Below are 20,324 nucleotides of genomic sequence, written 5' to 3'. Positions count from 1 at the left end.
TAAAATACATGATAGCAGAATATATTTTGGTTCATTTTACACAAATGGAGCACAGCTTTTCATTTCTCTGGTAATATACAATGTAGAGTTGCACTGTATGTGGTAGTCATACATGTGTGTAGGGTAATGATGTCCATCTCATGTAGCTTTTATAGTAAGCCTTCAAAAGCAGTAATGAATAAATTTCTCATGCTAATGTAAATGGCATAGTGGGTTTTTCTTATTTCAAATTCCAGTTATTCATTTCTGATGTATATGAGTAGTTGACTTTTATGTATTAACTTTGTCTTATAACCATGCTATAATTGCTTATTAGTTTCAGGAGATTTTTTTCACTGATGCTTGAGATTTTCTACATAAACAGTACTGTTAGTTGCAAATAACAGCACTTTTTTTTCTTCTTTTTAATCTGTATATCTTTTATTTCATTTTCTTACTGTATTTGCTAGGACTATATCATGTTTAATCAGAGTGTTGAAAGAGGAACCCTAAAATTGTAAATCCTAATTAGAGCTTATAAAAGACAGCTAATGCAGGTACCTGCATGCCATTGGCTATGGAATGTGAACATCTGGGGATAGAAACAACTGTCTCTACTGAAGTGTCCCTTAGTCTCTCCAGAGTTCTCTAACTTACTAGTCTCATTTGTCGAACATCCTTGAACCCATGTGCCAGCAGTCTTTCTAAAAAAAAAAAAAATCCTGAGCATGCAGAAAGGAATATATTCATGGGCATTGTTTCCAATAGGAAGATGAAAGGTCACCTCAGAATCAGGAGAATGTGGTAGTGACCAACATAAATACCAATAGCAGGCACATGTGAATAGTTAACTTTTGACATTCCAAAGCAGATCAAGATACTGAGGCTGTCCACTGGGGGAATATGAAGTGGTGGATTTCAGGGCCTCCTTTCTGGGATGAAGCCTTAAGGGGTTGTGGATATAGTTCCAGTGCATATGTTCATTCATAGGACACAAGAATATTGGATCAAATTAGGCATTTAGGGCTTAAAAATATGGAGATACCTCAAATTGACATGTTTTTATGATCTGTTTGTAGTCTAAATGATATCTTCAGCTTCTTTCCTTCGGACTCTAATTTCTATACCTCTGCTTAAATCATTTTTTTTTCTATAGGATCTTCCTAACAATATGATTTACCAAGTTGCCATCAAGTCTCTTCCTCAAGATTGGCTATGGTGTGAAACCTGGTGTGATGATGAATCCAAACAAAGAGCCAAAACTATAGATCTGGTGAGTGTCTGTTTACATTTATATATAAGTAGATGGGGAAGTGTTCAAAAGAGAAATATTTTGTTTTACAAATGGATGGCACATATATTACCTCTTTTTCTGCTGCTCAGTTTGCTTTGCATTTTTCTTAGGTTAGCAAGTAGAGAGCTGTGTTGAGGGAACCCCCAAGACCACCCTCAGGTTTGCTAATTCAGAAGGAAGAACTCAGAGGATGCAAAATATACTGTACTCATTGGCTATAGGTCATTGCACCGAAAAGATAGAAAGCACAGTCAGCAAAGGGAAAAGGCATGTGGGGTGAAGACAAAGTCAGATGCAGATCCCCTCTCTCTCTCTCTCTCTCTGTCTGTCTCTGTCTCTCTCTCTGTCTCTAAAGTCACACAAGACAAGTTAATAACTCAAAGTCTTAAATTCTGCAGCATATATGAAGTGTTGCCTCCAAAAGATGCTTATTAGAAACACAATTCCCATGGCTTTTCTGGGGAACTTGTCACCATGCAGTCACCCTCTGCCTGGCACATGCCAAAATTATCAACTCCCAGAAGAAAAGCAAGTGTTTGGCATAAACCACATTTGCACAGTTTAGGCACAGTGAGCCACTCTTATTAGAGAATGTGAGACCTGTCTGAAACCTGAGTTCTTAGATGCCAGTCAAGGGACAACTTCACAAGCAGGCCTATCTTAAGAATAGTGGTAACAGTTTTGCTGTGGAACATCTTTTCTACTTAGGATCTTTTGAAAGGAGGATCATGAGCTAACTGCTGAAGATGTTTATAAATCGGCTATATCATCTTAACAAGCCTCACATCAGTTCTCTCATTGGTATTCTCCCCAAAGGAGATTACCAAGATAATTTTGTCTATTGAAATTATCTTACACTTGTCTTTTTTTATAGTCCTTCCTTGCTTATTTTTCAGAGATTATTTCTCTTAGATTTTCTTTTTTTTTATTTTTTTAGATTTTCATTTTAAGCTACACAGCATAGTTATGCTTTCCTAAGCACAAAATATTTGAAGCCAATTTGTTTTTCCAACTGTCTAGAACATACATTCCAGTACTGTAAAATAATACAATTATTTCTCTGACCATAATATTGTTAATGAAAGTGTTTGAGTATAAAATAATTATTTACAAGGTCTTCCTTGAAGAATGAACTACAAAAACATAGCATTTTTACTATTTTGAACAAAATAAGGGAGGACCATAAGGTCCTGGGACATTTACCCAGATATATGTAGATCCATAGATTATTTTTAAAAAGTAGCAAACCACCATGGTCTAATGCAGTCAGAGGTGGTAGAATGTGATAGAAACAAATAAAATGGCCTTGTTAAGAGGGAAGCAAGAGAATTTTATGAAGCAGAGTCAAGAACATTACTGAGTATAACTATTAAGATGTTAAGGTTGTATTGTGAAGATAAGGTTGTATCTGATGTGTTGGTGCCACAGGTCTCCCTGAGATCTTCAGTACTTGGTTTAACATGAGCTACTATAGCAAACCCCAAAACTTCTGTGGGGTCACACTCATGTAGCCAATCTAAGTAAGCATCCCCGTCAGCAAGTAGCTTCCCTGTGCTCTGGCCATGACTCAGGGACCACTCCCCATCAACCTGTGCCTTTTTCATTTTCTCAGCTCTTGTCACCATCTCTGTTCCTCTGAGGCCACTCCTTCTAATACAACAGCCAGTTGCACTTATGGCTTTGGAGCACTTAAAATTGTTGCTAGGCTGAATTGAGGTGTGCTATAAAGTTGTAAATAATACACATCAGAGTTTAAAGACTCAGTGTAATAAAAAGAATACTAAAATATGTCATCACTATTTTTATATTGATTACATGTCGACTAATTGCATTTTGGGTATATTAAGTTAAAGTATACTATCAAATTTTATTTTACCTATTCATTTTATATTTTATAAATGGCTATTAGGAAATATTCAGTGGCTAACCTGGTTTCCATCATACCTCTATTGGATAGTGCTGATCTGGAGAAAAGTAAATAGGAGTGTGGAAAACATGTCCTGAATCTTAAAGTCCTGGATTCTTAATAGGTGTTGGTCACACTTCCAAATTTTAATGTAAACGAGCTGAAAAAGTTTCATTCTTGAATGGATATCTACCTCCTATCAATAGTGCTGCACAGAAAAAGAAGGGTGTCATACATTTTGATGTTCAGAAAACCACCTCTCAAACACTTAAAATGGAAGAGTGAGCTATTCTTGGGGAAAAAAAGTTAAGGGAATGCAGAAAAATCTTAAGGAAATGGCCTGAAAGTGAGTAAAAGAGCATGATTAATGGTATTGAAGGTGGAAAGGAATGTTGCGCTGCTGTCTCATTTTTTAATCCAGGTTTCTTAAGCTTATCGTTTGGGGATAGATAATGCTTGCCTGTTCTATCCGTTGTGTAATATTCAGCAGCATCCCCTGACCATTACCCACTAGATGGCAATAGTACCCCACTTCCCCTCAGTAATGACAACTAAAATTCCCAGACCTTGCCAAAGTTTCCTCCAGAAGGATATGATTCCCTACTTAGAACCACTGATAAAGAGGATAGAAAACACAAATGCCTACCCACACACATATTGTAGTGCGCAACACACACAACCTAAAGAAAACAGTGTTTTTATTTTAGTAGTTGCTTTCACATTAAAAAGAAAGTAGTCCCATAACTTTTACTTTATAAAAAATATTGCCTGTGAAGTTATCTTCTGTGAAAAAGATCCCATTTTCCATTTGCTTTTGAAATATATCACTCTAAGGAAAATTAAAAAAAAAAAAAAAAAACCACAGTGTAATTAACTGAATATATTTGACAGCAAGCTTGTGGCTGATGACTAATAGCTTTCCCCATGGCAGTAAGAGAAAAGCCAATTGAGAAAGTGTCACATAGAAGCTAGCTTCAAGACACTTTCTGTATTAATGAGTTGTACATAGCAGATGGGCTGCCTTTGTAACTTGATGAAGTTGATATTCCTCCTGTTGTCTTTTCTCTCTCAGTAAGCAGTAACTACATTCTTCACATTGCTCAAGCCAAAGGTACTGGGGTCATAAGTTTGATGCCTCTCTTTTCTCACTGCTTATGTTCAGCACATGAGGACATCCTTCAGCTGTGCCTTCAGAAGTAACCAACATCAGATCCTTATCAACCTCATCCCATAACTTTTTCCTTTTAACCTTTTTTTAATTTAAAAAAAAAACACTTGATAGTGGGACCAAGTAGGTTAAGTTGATGGTATATCAGCAAACACTGGAGATTGCTATTTTAGTTTCTTTTGGGGATGAAGAAATGAAGACTGACCCCTGCCACATTCCTTTGCAGTATGGTATGCAATTTAGATCTTTCATTAAAGCATTATAAAGAATTGTTTGACACTCTTCTTATGAACCAACAAATTGTCTTTCAATTTTTTTTAAGTTTCTGATTGAGTACTTGTATTAAGCAATTATTACTGATATAGGTGTGTGTGTGTATATATTATTTGTCATTTCATTTGATCCTACCTATATTAAATTTCCAGTATTCAAGTTCTGAGTAGGGCTCTGCTTTTTGTAAGATATATTTTGTTTGCCCTAGTAAAACAGAAGTGTCGCCAAGTATTTCCCTTACGTTTATTTACTAAAAAGCATGGTTCTTCACTAACAAAATTTTATTTAAACTTTTAGTGCAATAATCCCAAAACAAAAGAACCAAAACTAAAAGCTGCTGCCAGGATTGTCCCAGAATGGATAGAATATGATACAGAGATACGACAATTACTAGATAATCTTGAAAATAAGAAGAAAAGTGCAAGTAAGTCATCACCTTGCAATGATATCTGAACCATATTACACTGACAAGATGAGAATATTGAAGATTACAGACAGTATTGAGATTGTTCTTAATAACATTCTCAAGTGATTGTCAGTTTTTATTTAAAAATGTCTGCACAAAATGGACCAGGATTGTGGCTCAGTAGTAGAGCACTTGCCTAGCATGCGTGAGGCACTGGGTTCAATCCCTGGCACCACAAGCAAATAAATAAAATAAAGGTATGTGTTCATTAAAAAAAAAAAAAGTCTGCATAATGACTAAGAATTTCATTTTTATTTAAAAATGGATGTTATCCCCCAAGGATCTTCAATTTATACCTCTATATAGCTAAGTAGTATATTAGTCTTCTGATACAGAGGTGAAAAATAAATGTTGTCTTTAAGATTACGCTGAATTTACCAGGCATGATGGCACACACCTGTAATCTTAGCAGCTTAGGAGGCTGAAGCAGGAGGATCACGAGTTCAAAGCCAGCCCTAGCAAAAGTAAGATACTAGGCAATTCAATAAGACCCTGTCTCTATAAGTAAAATACAAAATAGGGCAGGGGATGTGGCTCAGTGGTCAAGTACCAACTCAGGTTCAATCACTGGTACCCAAAAGAGGAAAAAAAAATTACACTGAATTTCCCAAATGTGAAAATCCAAAGTAGTAAGAGCTTTAGGTAGCTCACTGAAAACATTACCTCATGTCTTCTAATTAATCTTTATTATTTTTCTGGTTTTAGTAATCTTAGTTGTGGTTTGAAGAGTGACCTGGTTTGGGTTAGATTTGCTTACATTTCTTAGTATTTGAAAAGTTGCTTTTGCCTAGGCATTTTATCACCTTATAAAAGCTTCAACAAATACATGTGCACTTCTAAGTATATGTTCATTTCACCTTAAGTTATATAAATTGTTGTCATATAATTGTTCATAATACTCTTAGAATTCTTTTTTTTCTGTAAAATATGTAGTAATGTCCCCATTTTTGTTTCTGACTTTTGGTAATGTCTTTTTTTTTTTTTTTTCATAATGAGTGTAGCTACAGGTTTGTCAATTTTGTTAATCTTTTCCAAGAACCAACATTTAGTTTTGTTGGTTTTCTCTAGTATTTCTAGAGAAATACTTCTTTATTAAGTTTATTTATTTTATGGTACTGGTGATTGAATCCAGGGTCTGGTGGTGCTAGGCAAGCTCTCTAGTACTGAGCTATTGCTCCATCCCTGTTATTTATCTTGATGTCATTGTTTGTAACAATCTCTATCACTACTCTCTTTGCATCCCATCAGCTTTGTTTCCTAAAGACTCATCTCTCTCTGGCCTTTGACTTTTTTTTTCATTGTACTTTTGGAGTTTTGAAAAATAATCATTCCATTTTTTCTGTTCTCTTTCCAGAATTCTAATTAATTGAATTTTTTTAACCTCTTGAATTAATCCTCTACATTATTGATTCACTTTTTATTGTGGTAGAAAAATACAGAATATGAAATTTACCATCTTAACCATTTAAAAAGCATACAATTCACTAATGCTAAATATGTTCACATTATATTGAGACATATCTCCATGATATTTTTCAGTTTATTAATCTAAAACTATATCTGTTAAAAAACATTTTCCCTTTTCCTCCTATCCCCAACCTCTGATAACCACCACTCTACTTTGTCTCTATGCATTTGACTACTCTAGAAACCTCATATTAGGTGGAATCACACAGTATTTATTTTATTGTTGCTGACATTTCATTTAGCACAATGTCCTCAGGCCCTTTCTGATTATAGTAAAAGTATTTTCTTTCCTTCTAATCATCTTTTTTCCCCCCTTGTAGTTCTGGGGATCAAACCCAGGGCATCATACATGCAAGGCATGCTCTTTCCCACTGAGCTGCACCTCCAGCCCTCCTTCCATTTAAAGGCTTAGTAGTATTCCATTTTATGTGTATGCCTTATTTTGTTTATCCACTCAGCCATCAGTAGGTGTTTGGTCTACTGTTAACTGCAGTGAATATGAATGTGCAAATATCTTTTGGAGACCCTGCTTTCAGTTCTTTTACATACCTACCCAGAAATGGGACTGCTAAGCGCATGATAGTTCTACTTTTAAATTTGATGAGTCCCCAGTAGCGTTTTCCATAGTGGTTTGCAACATTTATGATCCTACCAACAGTGCATAAGAGTTCCAATTTCTCTACATTCTCACAGTAATTGTACTGTTTTTTTTTTAATGGTTGCCTTCCTAATGAGTCTGAGATGAAAGTCTCATTGAGTTTTTGATACCATTTTTTCTGATAATCAGTGGTGTTGAACATCTTTTCATATACTTGTTGATCATTTGTATATCATCTTTAAATGTCTGAAAATCCTTGCCCATTTTTTAATCAGGTGTTTTAATTTTTTGTTGTTGAGTTGTATGAGTTTTTAGAGAGAGAGAGAGAGAGAGAGAGAGAGATATATATATATATATATATATATATATATATATATATATATATATATATATACTAGATATTAACCCCTTATCAGACATTTGACTTGTAGGTATTTTTCTCCTTTGGTAGGTAGCCTTTTTGCATTCTGTTGATTGTGCCCTCTGATGTAGTCTCACCTATTTTTCCTTTGTTTGCTTGCACTTTTGGTTTCGTATGTAAGAAGTCATTAACACATCTAATCTCATAAATCTTTTCCCTATGTTTTATTCCCAGGAGTTTTATAGTTTCAGGTCTTACACTTTAAATGAATCAGTTTTAATTTTTTTGTATATGGAGTAGGTTAAGAGCCAAACTTCATTATTTTTTTTTTGTGTGTGGATATTTATTTTTATGTGGATATTTATTTTTCCTACCTGCTGTAGAGACTTATCAAATTTTCTCTTTGAGTGACCTTGGTATTTTTTTGAAGACAAGTCAATCATACATGCCGGGTTTTTTATTCCTGGGTGCTCTATCTCATTGGTCTACATATCTTTGTCTTTTTGCCAGTACCACATTGGGTTTTTCCCCATATTTTTATTTAGCATATTACAACACAGGGATTTGTTGTTACATATTTGTACATTCACATAATATGACAATATAACTTGGCCAATATTATTTCCCAGTATTTTTTTCCTCCCCTGCTTCCTATCCCCTGAGTCCATTTTCTCTAACTCTAGTGATCTCCCTTCAATTTTCAAGAGATTCTTCCCCATATGCCTTTTTTTTTCTTCTATAGCTTCCATATAGGTAAGAAAACATACAACCCTGACCTTCTGAGCTTGATTTTTTTTTCATTTAACATAATGTTCTCAAGTTGCATCCATTTGCCTACAAATGACAGTGTCATTCTTTATAACTGAATTAAACTTTTTAATTTATTTTTCTTTATTCATTCATCCATTGACAGACACCTGATTTCATAGTTTGACTATTATGAATTGTGCTGTTATAAACTTGGGTTTGCATGTATCACTATAGTATGCTGACTTTAAAGTCTGGGTCATACAGTAGTTCCATTTCTACTTTTTTGAGGAACTTCCATACTGATTTCCATTGTACTAATTTATAATCTCACAAACAGTAGAAATACATTTCTTCACATCGTCTCCAGTATTTTTTATTATTTATATTCTTGGTGGCTGCCTTTCTGACTGGAGTAAAACTAAGTTTTTTAATAACTAGTTTTTATTTGTATTTACCTAGGTGCTAAAGATGTTGAATACTTTTTAATAAATTTGTTAGACATTTGTATTTCTTTAGAGAAGTACCTGTTTAATTAATTTGCCTTATTAATTGGATTTTTTTTTTTTTGGTGTTTTGAGTTCTTTATTCTGGATATTAATCCTCTTTTAGAATAAAAGCTAGGAAAGATTTTTCTCCCATTCTGTAGGCTCTCTCCCCACATTCTTGTTTCTTTTGCCATGCAGAAGCTTTTTAATTTGATGTCATCCCATTTATTAATTCTTGGTATTATTTCCTGAGCTTTAGGACATATTCTTATTGAGAAAGTCATTGCCTGTGTCCATATGTTGGAGTTACTTTTCTTTTAGGAGTTACATAGTTTCTGGTATATTTCATAGGTCTTGATGCATTTTGAGTTGACTTTTGTGCAAGGTGAGAGAAAAGGATATAGTCTCATTCATCTACATATGGTTAATCAATTTTCCCAGCACCATTTGTTTTAAAGGATGTAATTTCTCCAGTGTATCTTTTTGGGACTTTTGTCAAGGATCAGATGACTACAGATGGGCAGATTTGTCTCTTTGTCTTCTTCTTTGTCTCTTTGTTTTTCAGGATTGGCTTATTTCACTTAGCATGATATTCTCCAACTCCATTCATTTACTGGCAAATGCCATAATTTCATTCTTCTTTAAAGCTGAGTAATATTCCATTGAATATACTTTTGGTCTGCGAGTCTGTTTTTATGCCAGTTTCATGTAGTTTTTGTTACTGTAGCTCTGCATTATAATTTGAAGTCTACTTTGGAGAAGGCTGCATGAAGAGCTGTGAAAGTGAATTAAGCTGTTGTTGGATGAAATAGTCTAAAGATTTAAGTCTATATATTTCAGATCTGAAGAGTCTTTGCTGACTTTATTTCTAGATGACCTACCTATTGGTGAGAGGCTTATATTGAAATCACCCAGTATTATTGTACTGGATAAGTCAGGTAGTTTCTGTTTTTATGTAATTAGGTACGTGAATATTCTGGGCATAAATAATTTACTCTCATTATATCTTCTTGAGTTGTTTCCTTTATCACTTGAATTGACCTTGTCACTAATTAATTTTGGCTTGAATTCTGACTTTTCAGATATGAGAGCAGCTAATCCTCATTTTTTGATCCATTTGCATAGTATATCAATTGTTATTTTTTTCACTTTCAGTCTGTGGCTGTCTGCCTGTAAGGTGAGTCTCTTGAAAACAACATATAGTTAGGTTTTGTATTTTTAATCCATTCTGCAAGCCTATGTCTTTTAGTTGGAAAGTTGACACTGTGTGCATTCAAGTGCTTTTATGGAGAGATGTTATTAATTTCTGCTATTTCAATTTGTCCCTAATGTTTACTTTGGTCCTGTTTTTCATTTGCTTATTTGAAAACTATAGGGCGTGTTTTTTATTTCTTCTGTGTGTAGTATTTCTTTAACTTTTTTCTGTAGTGCCAGCTTTGTATTCATGAATTCTTTGATTCTGAAGGATTGCTCCTCTGGATATAGCAATCTTGGTTGACAGTTATTTTTTTTAAGGGCTTGGATCACATCATTCTAAGCCCTTCAGCATATTAGAGTTTTTGCTGAGAAATTGGAAGTAATTCTTATTGTCTACCTCTAAATGTGACCTGACTTTTTAAAATTTTTAATTGTTTTAATTAGTTATACATGACAGTAGAATGCATTTATGCATTTTGATACATCATACATAGATATAATTTCTCATTTTTCTGAGTATACATGTTATAGAATCATATTGGTCATGCAGTCACATATATACATAAAGTAATAATGTCTCTTTCATTCTACTCTTTCCTATCCTCATATCCCCTCAACTCCTCCCCTTCACTTACCTCTACCTAATCTAAGGTAATGCTATTCATCTTCTGTTGAGATGGGTTTCTCTTCTACTTTTATTAGGGCATAGCCTTCTCTTGCCAGTGTCTTGTGAGATATCAGGTTCTTGTGAATTTTTCACTATATTTGCAAATGGGTTTTATGTTATAGTTTTGCTTTTCATTCTTTGATGACGATTAGTGTATTTTGATAGTGTATATTGTGTCAGAACTTGAGGATTCCACTTTCCCTGCAGATGGGTTGTTCTAAGAATGGTGTTCTAAACATCAGGGTATGGGGTACACCCTCTGTGATTGCTCTTAACTGTTCTGTCTATTCAAAGGATATGGGAATGATCTAGATTGAGACCCTCAAATGTGTTGATTCACAGCCTTTGTGTTTATTCTCTGGTTTTGCTATAGGAGTGGATCTCCACCAGTAGGAACTGAGAGTGCCCTGGACTTTCCTACTTTGTATCTGGTTGTTAATTTGGAGGTTTTGTCTCTTCTCTTCTTTGTATTAAAGTATTATTGAAATTTGACATAGTTGATTTGTGTGTGGATCAAGTATACTTTCTTGGCTGGGTTTAGCTCAACACCTGAGTATCTACTTTGTGAACTTGTAATGTCCCAGTAGAAAAGGGGGGAAAGAAACAATAGCAACAACCAAAGCATACAATATAGATAACATTAAAATAAATGATTGCTGCCTACTATGACATCTACAACACTAATTACCACAAAAACAGGAATGGTGGAGTTAGCAGTTGCCAACAGTAAAAACAATAAACAGCTGTGAACTAGATCTGGCATTAAAGTAAGCATCTGTCAACAATACCATCTATAGTAATAACTGCAACAACATAAATGGTGGGGTCAGGAATTGTATAAACAAATAGTTCTAGAAGATAGTAAAAATATAGTTCATTAAGAGAAAAGAAAGTATGAAAGGGCAGGTAAAGAAAGTTTAGAATGTTCAAAATATGAATTGAGAAAGAAGAAAAGATGTAGCAAGTAATGGCTATAAAGAAGGAGAGAAAAAATAAGAGAAAAAAGAATAAGAAACTTTGGCAATTGCAGAGTGAGAAGAAAAAGAAGCAAGAGAAACATTCAAAAACAAAATCAAAATAAGCAATCCAAAACATAATCCACAAAAGACAAGACAGAAAAGTAATTTCTTTTTTAATTGTTTAAAAAATGCTAAATAGGAGAAAAAAAGATATATATATATATATATATATATATATATATATATATATATATATTATATATTATATATATTTCTTTTTTTTTTTTTTTCATAAACCAGTCAGCACATTAAGAACAAAAATGGGCTGGGGTTGTGGCTCAGTGGTAGAGCACTTGCCTAGCACATGCGAGGCCCTGGGTTTGATCAGCACCACATAAAAATAAATAAAATAAAGGTATTGTGTCCAACTACAGCTAAAAAATAAATATTAAAAATAACAATAATAATAGTAAAAAAGATTCTCATTTAAAAATGAAGGAATTGTTTCCACTGAGGTGGTCAAAACTGTCAACAGGGATGGCTGATCACTTTCTGTCCCCGACTGTCCTATTTGTTTCTTCCTGGGCTGTGTACCCCTTTGGGCAAGAGATAGGGGTTATTAAAGCCTTCCTCTTTTTGTGGTGGTCACCAGCTGGAGTGTCCTAAAAAACTAGTTGAAATAGCTCTCAACTTTCCTTCTCACCAGTATAAGGTAGGATGGAATGTGAAGTACTGTTGATTGGAGTTTTGTCTACACAGACCAGATCCATGCACTTCCACAGTGGAACTGCTACAGAGTTCTAAGTGGGCACTTCTAGTGCTGGGGCTTAGCTCCGATCAGGCCTTTGAGACTTTGCTGGGTGGGTGTATCTGTTCTGGAAAGATCAAATCAACACATCCCTACTGCTGGGCAGCTGTCAACTGCTGATCTCAGGAGCCTCCTGAAATTTCTGCTTGTAGGGCCGGGGAGCCATCCCTTTACAGGCCCATGCCCATGGATGTGACCTACGTAGGCTTGGTGTATTCACACCTGCATGTTCAGTGTCCTGATCTGCTTCAGCTGGTTACCTGAACCACCAGACTCAAAGAGAAAGCAGATTGCATTTCTCTTTGTATATCTGACTTGCTTCTCCCTGAGTACAGTTTTTTCTCTGTGCGTGTTCACGTCACATTCCACTATACTTGCATGATAGGCCATCTACCATGGCTGCTTTCTGGGACAGTATGGCATTGTTTGCCATGATCTTCCACACTCCCACAGCAGTAAGCTGCAGCATGGCCCCCTCATGACTGCCCCCCATCTCAGCTGTCCATTTGGCAATTAAGAAACACAGAGCACATTTCAAACACCAGTTCTCTGTGCAAGCTCTGGATCAGCCAAGTTCATGCTGCTTTTCTGTTCTACAGGTTTTTCCTTGCCAAATTTGTACATTGTGTTTCTGTCTGTTGTACCAGTTGCAACTGCCACACCTGGCTTGGCTCCAATGTACTCCTTCTTGTTCCTTATTCAATGAACCCATTTTCTGAGTCTCGAAGAGACTCTGATTGTCCAATGCTAAATTTCAGTGAAATACCCTCTTTCACCCACCTCACTGAGAAGCAGGACTCCTGCTTGAATCCCAGGCCATGGAACAGTAAGGAATACAGCCTTCCTGTAATCCACCATCTTAAATTACATCACACTGTTTTGATTATTTTAACTTTGCAATGTGGAAATTGGGAAGTATGAGTGTGCCAACTGCGCTTGTCTTTTTCACAATTGTTTTCAGTGTCCCCGGGACTTCATATGAATTTTAAGATGAGTTATTTTCTATTTCTACAGAAAAATGTCATTGGGATTTTGATAGGCATTGCATTGAATCTGTAGATTGCCCTGGGTAGTACAAGCGTTATAACAATAGTCTCAATCTGTGAGCATAGATGTCTTTCCATTTATTGCATCTTTCATTTCTTTTGGAAATTTGTAGTTTTTGGTGTGCAGATGTTTTACCTCCTTGGTTATATTTAACTTTGATCTTTTTGGTGCTGCTGTAAATAGAATTATTTTCTTAGTTGTCAATGGACCATTATTATTATATGTGATGCCAAGAATCAAACCCAGTACCTCATGCATGCTAGGCAAGTGCTACACCAGTAAGCCACAACCCCAGCAAGAATTATTTTCTTTATCCTTTACATTATAAAGTATATATCTCTAGTATATTCTTTCCGTCTCTCTGTTTTTGGTAAATTATTTCACTTAATCTTCAACTTTTTAAAAAAGTTGGGTAAAGATTTCTTAATTCTCAACAGATCTTTTCCCTGCTTGCTTCCTTTTAATTTCAGTTTTGTTCTGTTTTTATTGCTTCATTGGCTTATCTCTTGAAAATACTAACTAGCATTATTTTAGGTGTTGCTGTAGACCTCTAGGTTACTATGTTTCTTCAGGGTGAGCTTTTTGGTGAGTGAATCTTGGTCTTTTCTCCTTGTGTCATTTGTCTTCCTCAAATACCTGGAGATTCTTGGCTGCTTGTTTATGTTTAAGAATGAAAGATTAGATTGATCAAAATATATAGCTACCTGTGGGAGTTCTGTGTTTGGGATTGGGGGTCTACAAACTTCGTGATTGTGACATGCTTGGTGACTAGGAAGTTTCTGTGCAAAGACATAGAATGCCCGACTGCTAGGATATACCTGGCTACTGGGAAACTCCTGTGCAAAAGCACAGGATGCAAGGCTGCCGTACAATGTCCTTCACGAGTTTACCCTGCTTCCCAGGCCTAGGATGCCCAGCCTCACCCTCTTGAGGTAATATAACTATGCAGGCACTATCTGGTCTCCATGGTAATGCCCCTGGAGGATAGGGACCCCATGTTTATTCTAACCTGGACCTTATCTCAGTTAGCTAACACTCAGGGTTAAAGAAATACTAATTAGAATGTAGTCATGGTAATGGTGGTATGTAACTTTTTTGAGTTAATAAACTCAGCAGGAGGGAGGAGCAAACACTTCGCTTCTGCACTGCTTCACTTCATTCTCTCTGCTCCATCCTGTCTGCCTGCTTGTGCTTTTAGTGTCTGTGCTTTGTGCGCCTCCTCACAAGTCTCCCTGTGCAGGTATTTCTCCACAGGTATTCATTACAGCTAGCATGGTTTCCTCTGTCATGGTATAAATGAGTCTTTCTCCAGTATGCTTCTTCCCTGAACTGGAGTGATAGCTATAGGTGCGTCTAATAGGCTTCCCTCTAGGAGTGTGGACAAGGAACATACCAAAGCCCATCCCACACAACCACTCCAAGAACCCAGGTGAAGAACTCTAGGGCATCCACACCCACCCAGAAATACCTCTCCCTGTCTTCCTCTTCACCATCATCTTTCAAGAAAAAGTCTTCCACTTTTTAATCTTGGACTAAATAGCGACTCTGTTTCTCCCTGCAGTGTGGGGGCTTGATGGGCACAGATTTCCCACATAGTCCTTCAGTCCGTGGCTTTACCTACCTAACTTCTGACCCCCTAGTGTGCTCTGCTAGGAGGGCCTCCCAGGAAATCAGCTCATCTCAGCTGTTATATATCAGCATGCTTCTTTATTCCGTTTCTAGAAATTCATTGATAACTCTGGCACTTACCTCATTATTGTCATCCCCTTTTATACTTATTATCTTTCCAATTGAATTTAATGGAGAGAGAAATATAGTCTGACACCTTGGAGAACAAAATGTGTTTAAATAATATTTTAATCAATTCCTGCCAGAAAATACCAATATGTACCTGTTGTGCAAGTTGAATAATCTGTTAGATTTTTTTTTTTTCTTTGTACCAGGGATTGAACTCGGGGGCACTCAACCACTGTTTAGAGACAAGGTCTCAGTTACTTAGCACCTCACTATCACTGAGGCTGGCTTTGAACTCGTGATCCTCCTGCCTCAGGGATTACAGACGTGCTCCACCATGCCCAGCAGGCAAGATCTATTTATCTTAAACTGGGGTTTTAATCCTATGCTGTGTTTTATGTTATGGATTTTTTAAGTGTTTCTGATTTTATTTCATAAAATAATGTTTGTGAACATATCTGGGTCTTAGAGATAACAAAGGTAAATAAGGCATGCTCCTTGTCTCATAGACTCATAGGAGCTCATCTTCTAGGTGGTTAAAAAGACAAATAGTTATGATATAGTATAATGGGTACCAAGATGTACAAAGAGCTACTCTCATGTCAATGTAATGAATATATAGAAAAACTAAGACTAAGATTTTCAGTTAACACCAGTGCTAAGTTATATACACACACATCCCCATCCCATTCCTTGATGAAATTTAAGCTAATTTAATATTTAAGGTTTCAAGGACTAAATAAACTTTCCTTCCCCACAGGTTTGGCACACGATGAGCTCTAGCACTGCAACAGGAAGAGAAAAGTACCAACTGAAATCTGCCACCTGCTGGGAAGTGTGGAACTACTGCTAAGACTATCAGGAAGTTTCGTTAATAAGTTACATTCTTCAGTTTTAAAAACTTTAATTATTTAAAATACTTAATGTATGGAATAAGTCTAAGTTATATATAAATGACCATTTATATATTTAAAACTGGATCGTTCCTTTTTCCTGATGGCTGAAACATTGGATTTCTGTCTGTTAAGTTTGGTGTTTTGCCAACTAACCTGGTAGAAGACATCTGACCAGCTGGTCTTTGTGGGTGTTTGTCAAACCATCAAGATCCTTTTGTATTCCAGCTTTATGTGCATCCCTATTCCTATTCACAAAACTGAAAATCAGAAAAATTATTTTTTCTAAGAAAAAGGACTCATGGTAATCTCTGAATAATAAAAGCAATTAAACCCATTTATATCTACTATTTTTTAAAATGGAATTTAATGTTACAGTATAATCATTTATTTTTCTTAAGCCCTATAAGGTTTTTATCCTAGACTTATTTATGTTTCTTTCTAATGCTTATAGTTTTATTTCATAAAATTACACTCATGGGCATATGTGTATGTATTCTTTTTTAAAAAGGACTGGATACTTCTATAAAAACTATGTTATGGATATAAACAGTTTGTTTTCCTGTTTTAATAATAGGAAATGGGTAAATAAGAATAGTAAATATTAAACTACCCAAATATTCTAGAATCATTGGATCTTTGGACTAGAAGATAGATATTTCAGATCATTTGAATCTCATTTCCTAATGTCTGATTCAGTAGGTCTGAAATGAATATAGGAAATCACAATTGTTTAAAAGGCTCTCCAAATAATTTGGTTGATGAGTAAAGTTTAAGAAACATTTAATAGAGTTTAGTGGTTGCCCAAATGTGCCAGCCACCATTTCCAGGGCTCTGTCACATAAAACCTCAGATCATCTTGGAAACCTCCAGGACAGAGGAAAACTCTTCCTCTAGTCACAGGCCATTCCATCTTTGGATAGCTCTATACAGAGTTCCACAGTGAGCCCAGAAGCTCTCTGCTTACTCTTTTGAGCTCTTACGAACTGGACTAACCATTGAATATTTGAGCACAGCCCCTAGAGTATTTGAAAAATTCCTGTTAGCTTTCTGTCACTGTGATGCCTGAGATAAACAACTTCAAGAAAGAAAGATTATTCGGTTCATGGTTTCAGTCCATGGTTGCTGACCATGTTGCTTTGGGCCTGTGGCAGCATAGTATATCACAATAGAACTGTATGATAAAGGAGGCCTGTTCACCTAATGGCTGCTAGAGAGCGAAGAGGAAGGAGCTGCACCCTACATCACCTTCAAGGGCAGGCCCCAGCTGACCTAACTCCCTTCACTGGGCTTGAACTCCTAAAGGTTCCACCACCTCCCAGGAGTGTCACAGGCTGGTTACCAAGCCTCTTAGCATATGGGCTTTTGAGGGACATTTAAGATCCAAACCAAGATAGTACCTTCCCCTAGCAGCTCTACTCATTCCTAATAAGAGAACACTTCCCTGCCCCTCTCCCCTTGTCACTTATTGTGTGCTTATGATAAAACAGTCCTCTAAGGGTGGCCAACTCTGGTAGAACTGTATTTTTCCTGTGGGTTTACAGGGTCCTAGGGGGAGTTCAGAGGCTTGAGGGGATATAGGTTGGCCTACAGTGGCTAAAACCATGTAGCTCTTCAGCTCATTTTTCTTTGGAGTTGGGTACAATGCTGGGGCTTCAGGGAGAGGCAAGAGACTGTAAGGTCCCAGCCCAGGCCAGATGCACCATCTAGCTTCCCAGGAATCTGCCATGGTGCCTGGGACAGAAGACCAGTTGACTGTCAGGTGGTACTTTGCCTGCATTCATCATCAGCCTTTGTTTTCATGTCTGTTAAGATTCTTACAGAAAGAAGGATCAGCTGGGTAGACATCTGAGTCTGTCCTCAATCCCCATTACTAACAACCAGTCTGAAATTCTAGAATGTTTCAGAAATAAGCCCAAATTACAGAATAATGAAGTCTTAGTACCTCCTGATTGTTATCTTGTGATTTGAATAATCAAATTTACTTATTTCCAGATCATTGATACCTTTTATTTGAAAATCTGGGTTTGTAAGTAAGGTATTTCTTTATAGGGACATTCTTTGATAAAATGACACATTTTGAAATCCAGTTATTTTGAGCTTTCATGCCTACAGACTGCCACACAAAAACCTACCCGCTTCAGGGACACTTTACATAACTGTAGGTCTAACCTGAATACGAGGGTGAGAAAGCCAAAATATAGCCCTTTGGGGATGCTGAACAAATGTGGCCCAAGGGCTACATTCAGGACCCTAGGTTTTGGTTTTCGGGGATAGGCCTTACATCAAATGTTAGCAAAAATGGAATCTTGGGGAGGTGGGCAATCCCGTAACTTTGAGAAATTGTTATCTTTCTTTCTCAGAAAAGTGTGAGCCTATCTATAGAGTTTAAACTTGAACTGTGGTAACCCGTGAGGTTTAGGTTGGCAGTAGACTCAGAACATGAGCTGAAGACAGCCAAGTCTTCATAGAACTTGATGCTTGGGGTATGAAAAGTTTTATTGGGAAAGTGCTCATTGTCTGGTTCCACTTAAGTTCCTAGAGGGAATAGAATCAAATGCTTCCAAAAGGCACCACAGGCCACATATCAGCCAGAACTAGGTAAAATCTGACCTCATTAATCTTAAAAATGTACCTTGACCACATGAGTGGGAGCCTGCACAAGAAAGGATGCTCCTCTGTGGCAGGCCCTGAACCCAGCATCTGAGGTAGAACCAGACAGGAAGTGGCCACCACTCAGAAGAGGTTTCAGGGACCCAGGCAGAAGAGCTCCAGAGGTAGTAAGTATGTAGCAAGTCAGAACATCCTTCTGTAATTAAAAGTATGGCTAAGAGAATTTTCTTTTCTGAAATGTAGAAGCAAAGAAGTTCATGGAATGTAACTGCTCACAAGTAAGACTGTGCCTCAAAGGACTGATGGATCTCAGATCTGTGGGTCCAGAGATCAAATGAAAGATGCTGAGGGAACCATGCTCAGTAGTGGAAAAGTGTAAGTAATACCCCTATACCATCCTGCCCAATTCTTTTACTCCATAGAACCTAAGGAGTGCACAAATTTCCAAAGAACCAGGTGGTTGGATAAAATCTCAGTTTTGGTGGCAAAGTGAAGACTTTGAAGGCCATAGTTGGAATTGCAGGCAACTATGATTTAGAGGTGCTTGGTCACATGTGCAGGTCTATACCACAACCATATTTTTCTAAGCCTTGAAATGTTGTGATAATGGGACAACTGGCCCCATTTTGCACTTTTATTAACCCAGTTTATCAAATATAAAACTATTTTCTTAGAAATTCCTGACTTACAACTTACTATTAACAACCTTGTAAAAAATTCAAATTTGCCAATCTTACCCTCTATAGTTCTTACTTGAATTTGTTTATTTCGATCGTATAGATCTGATGTGTCTAATAGTACAGAGTTGGTATGCTTCCTGACATCTTCTACTTTAGAAGTTAGAGGATTTTATTAGAATTGAGAGAAAATTACTCATATTTTAAAAGAATGGCTCAAAACCAAAATGTTCTTTGAATGATAAAGGGTCCAAATCAACCTTGTTTAATTTAAAATTTGGGAGAGCGGGGAGCTGTACAGCTGGAGAATGCAGTCTTTCTGCTTCTGTGAGGCTTTGATAACTTGGTTACAAAGACACTCAAGTTGCAGGGAATTAAACATTGCAACAGGTGGTGTATGTGAAGAGGGGTACTCATAAAATCCTAAGACAACTACACCCTTCACTTGGGAGACAAAAATAACATCTTTTTAGAGAAACTAGTGTAAGGGAGGAAAAATCTTTTTAACTGTAAATGGTATACTGTGCTCAAGGAAATATCCAAATACCAAAATATGGTTGAAGTCTCTCGTGCTTTGTAAAAATGATTTTTATTTTCTCAGAAATACCTGGGGCACTAACATTGCTGGTGGCCTTTCCAAGACAGGACTGCTCATTCCCTGGGAGTGTCTTATCCCAGGAGACTGACCCTGGTCAAAAAACAGACCTGAGTGAAGGGTACAAGTGTGTTGAGAACAGATGCTGCAACTTGAGCACTCTCACTAGAAAGTGTGCTGGTCATAGAATCCACACACGTTTATGGCTCTATCATCTGTTACACCCCCATTCCCGAGGGAGGATTTGCTAGGCGAAAAAAGGTTAAGGGCCTCCTGGGTGTGAAATGTGTGCCTTAAGACTAGAGTAATTGGGTTTCTTTTTTAATGTTCATGAAGCCAGACCCAGGCCAAGAAAGGGAGGGAATGGAGCCAGAAGCTCTGGAAAGA

At 36.7% G+C, this 20,324-nt stretch overlaps 1 protein-coding gene across 1 annotated transcript in view; it reads left to right on the top strand.

The window, feature by feature from the left end:
- Uggt2 (UDP-glucose glycoprotein glucosyltransferase 2) overlaps positions 1 to 20,324 on the top strand; it is a 194,261-nt gene that overhangs the window by 173,538 nt on the left and 399 nt on the right. Inside the window, exons 37-39 of the mRNA XM_027938864.2 lie at positions 1,136 to 1,252; positions 4,918 to 5,044; positions 15,920 to 19,040. Coding sequence (XP_027794665.2) covers positions 1,136 to 1,252; positions 4,918 to 5,044; positions 15,920 to 15,942 — 267 coding nt within the window. The 3' untranslated portion in view covers positions 15,943 to 19,040. The remainder of the gene's footprint in view (positions 1 to 1,135; positions 1,253 to 4,917; positions 5,045 to 15,919; positions 19,041 to 20,324) is intronic.

Source organism: Marmota flaviventris, chromosome 4 (genome assembly GCF_047511675.1).
Source record: "Marmota flaviventris isolate mMarFla1 chromosome 4, mMarFla1.hap1, whole genome shotgun sequence".
Taxonomy (NCBI): domain Eukaryota; kingdom Metazoa; phylum Chordata; class Mammalia; order Rodentia; family Sciuridae; genus Marmota; species Marmota flaviventris.
This window is presented reverse-complemented; position numbering and strand designations above follow the sequence as displayed.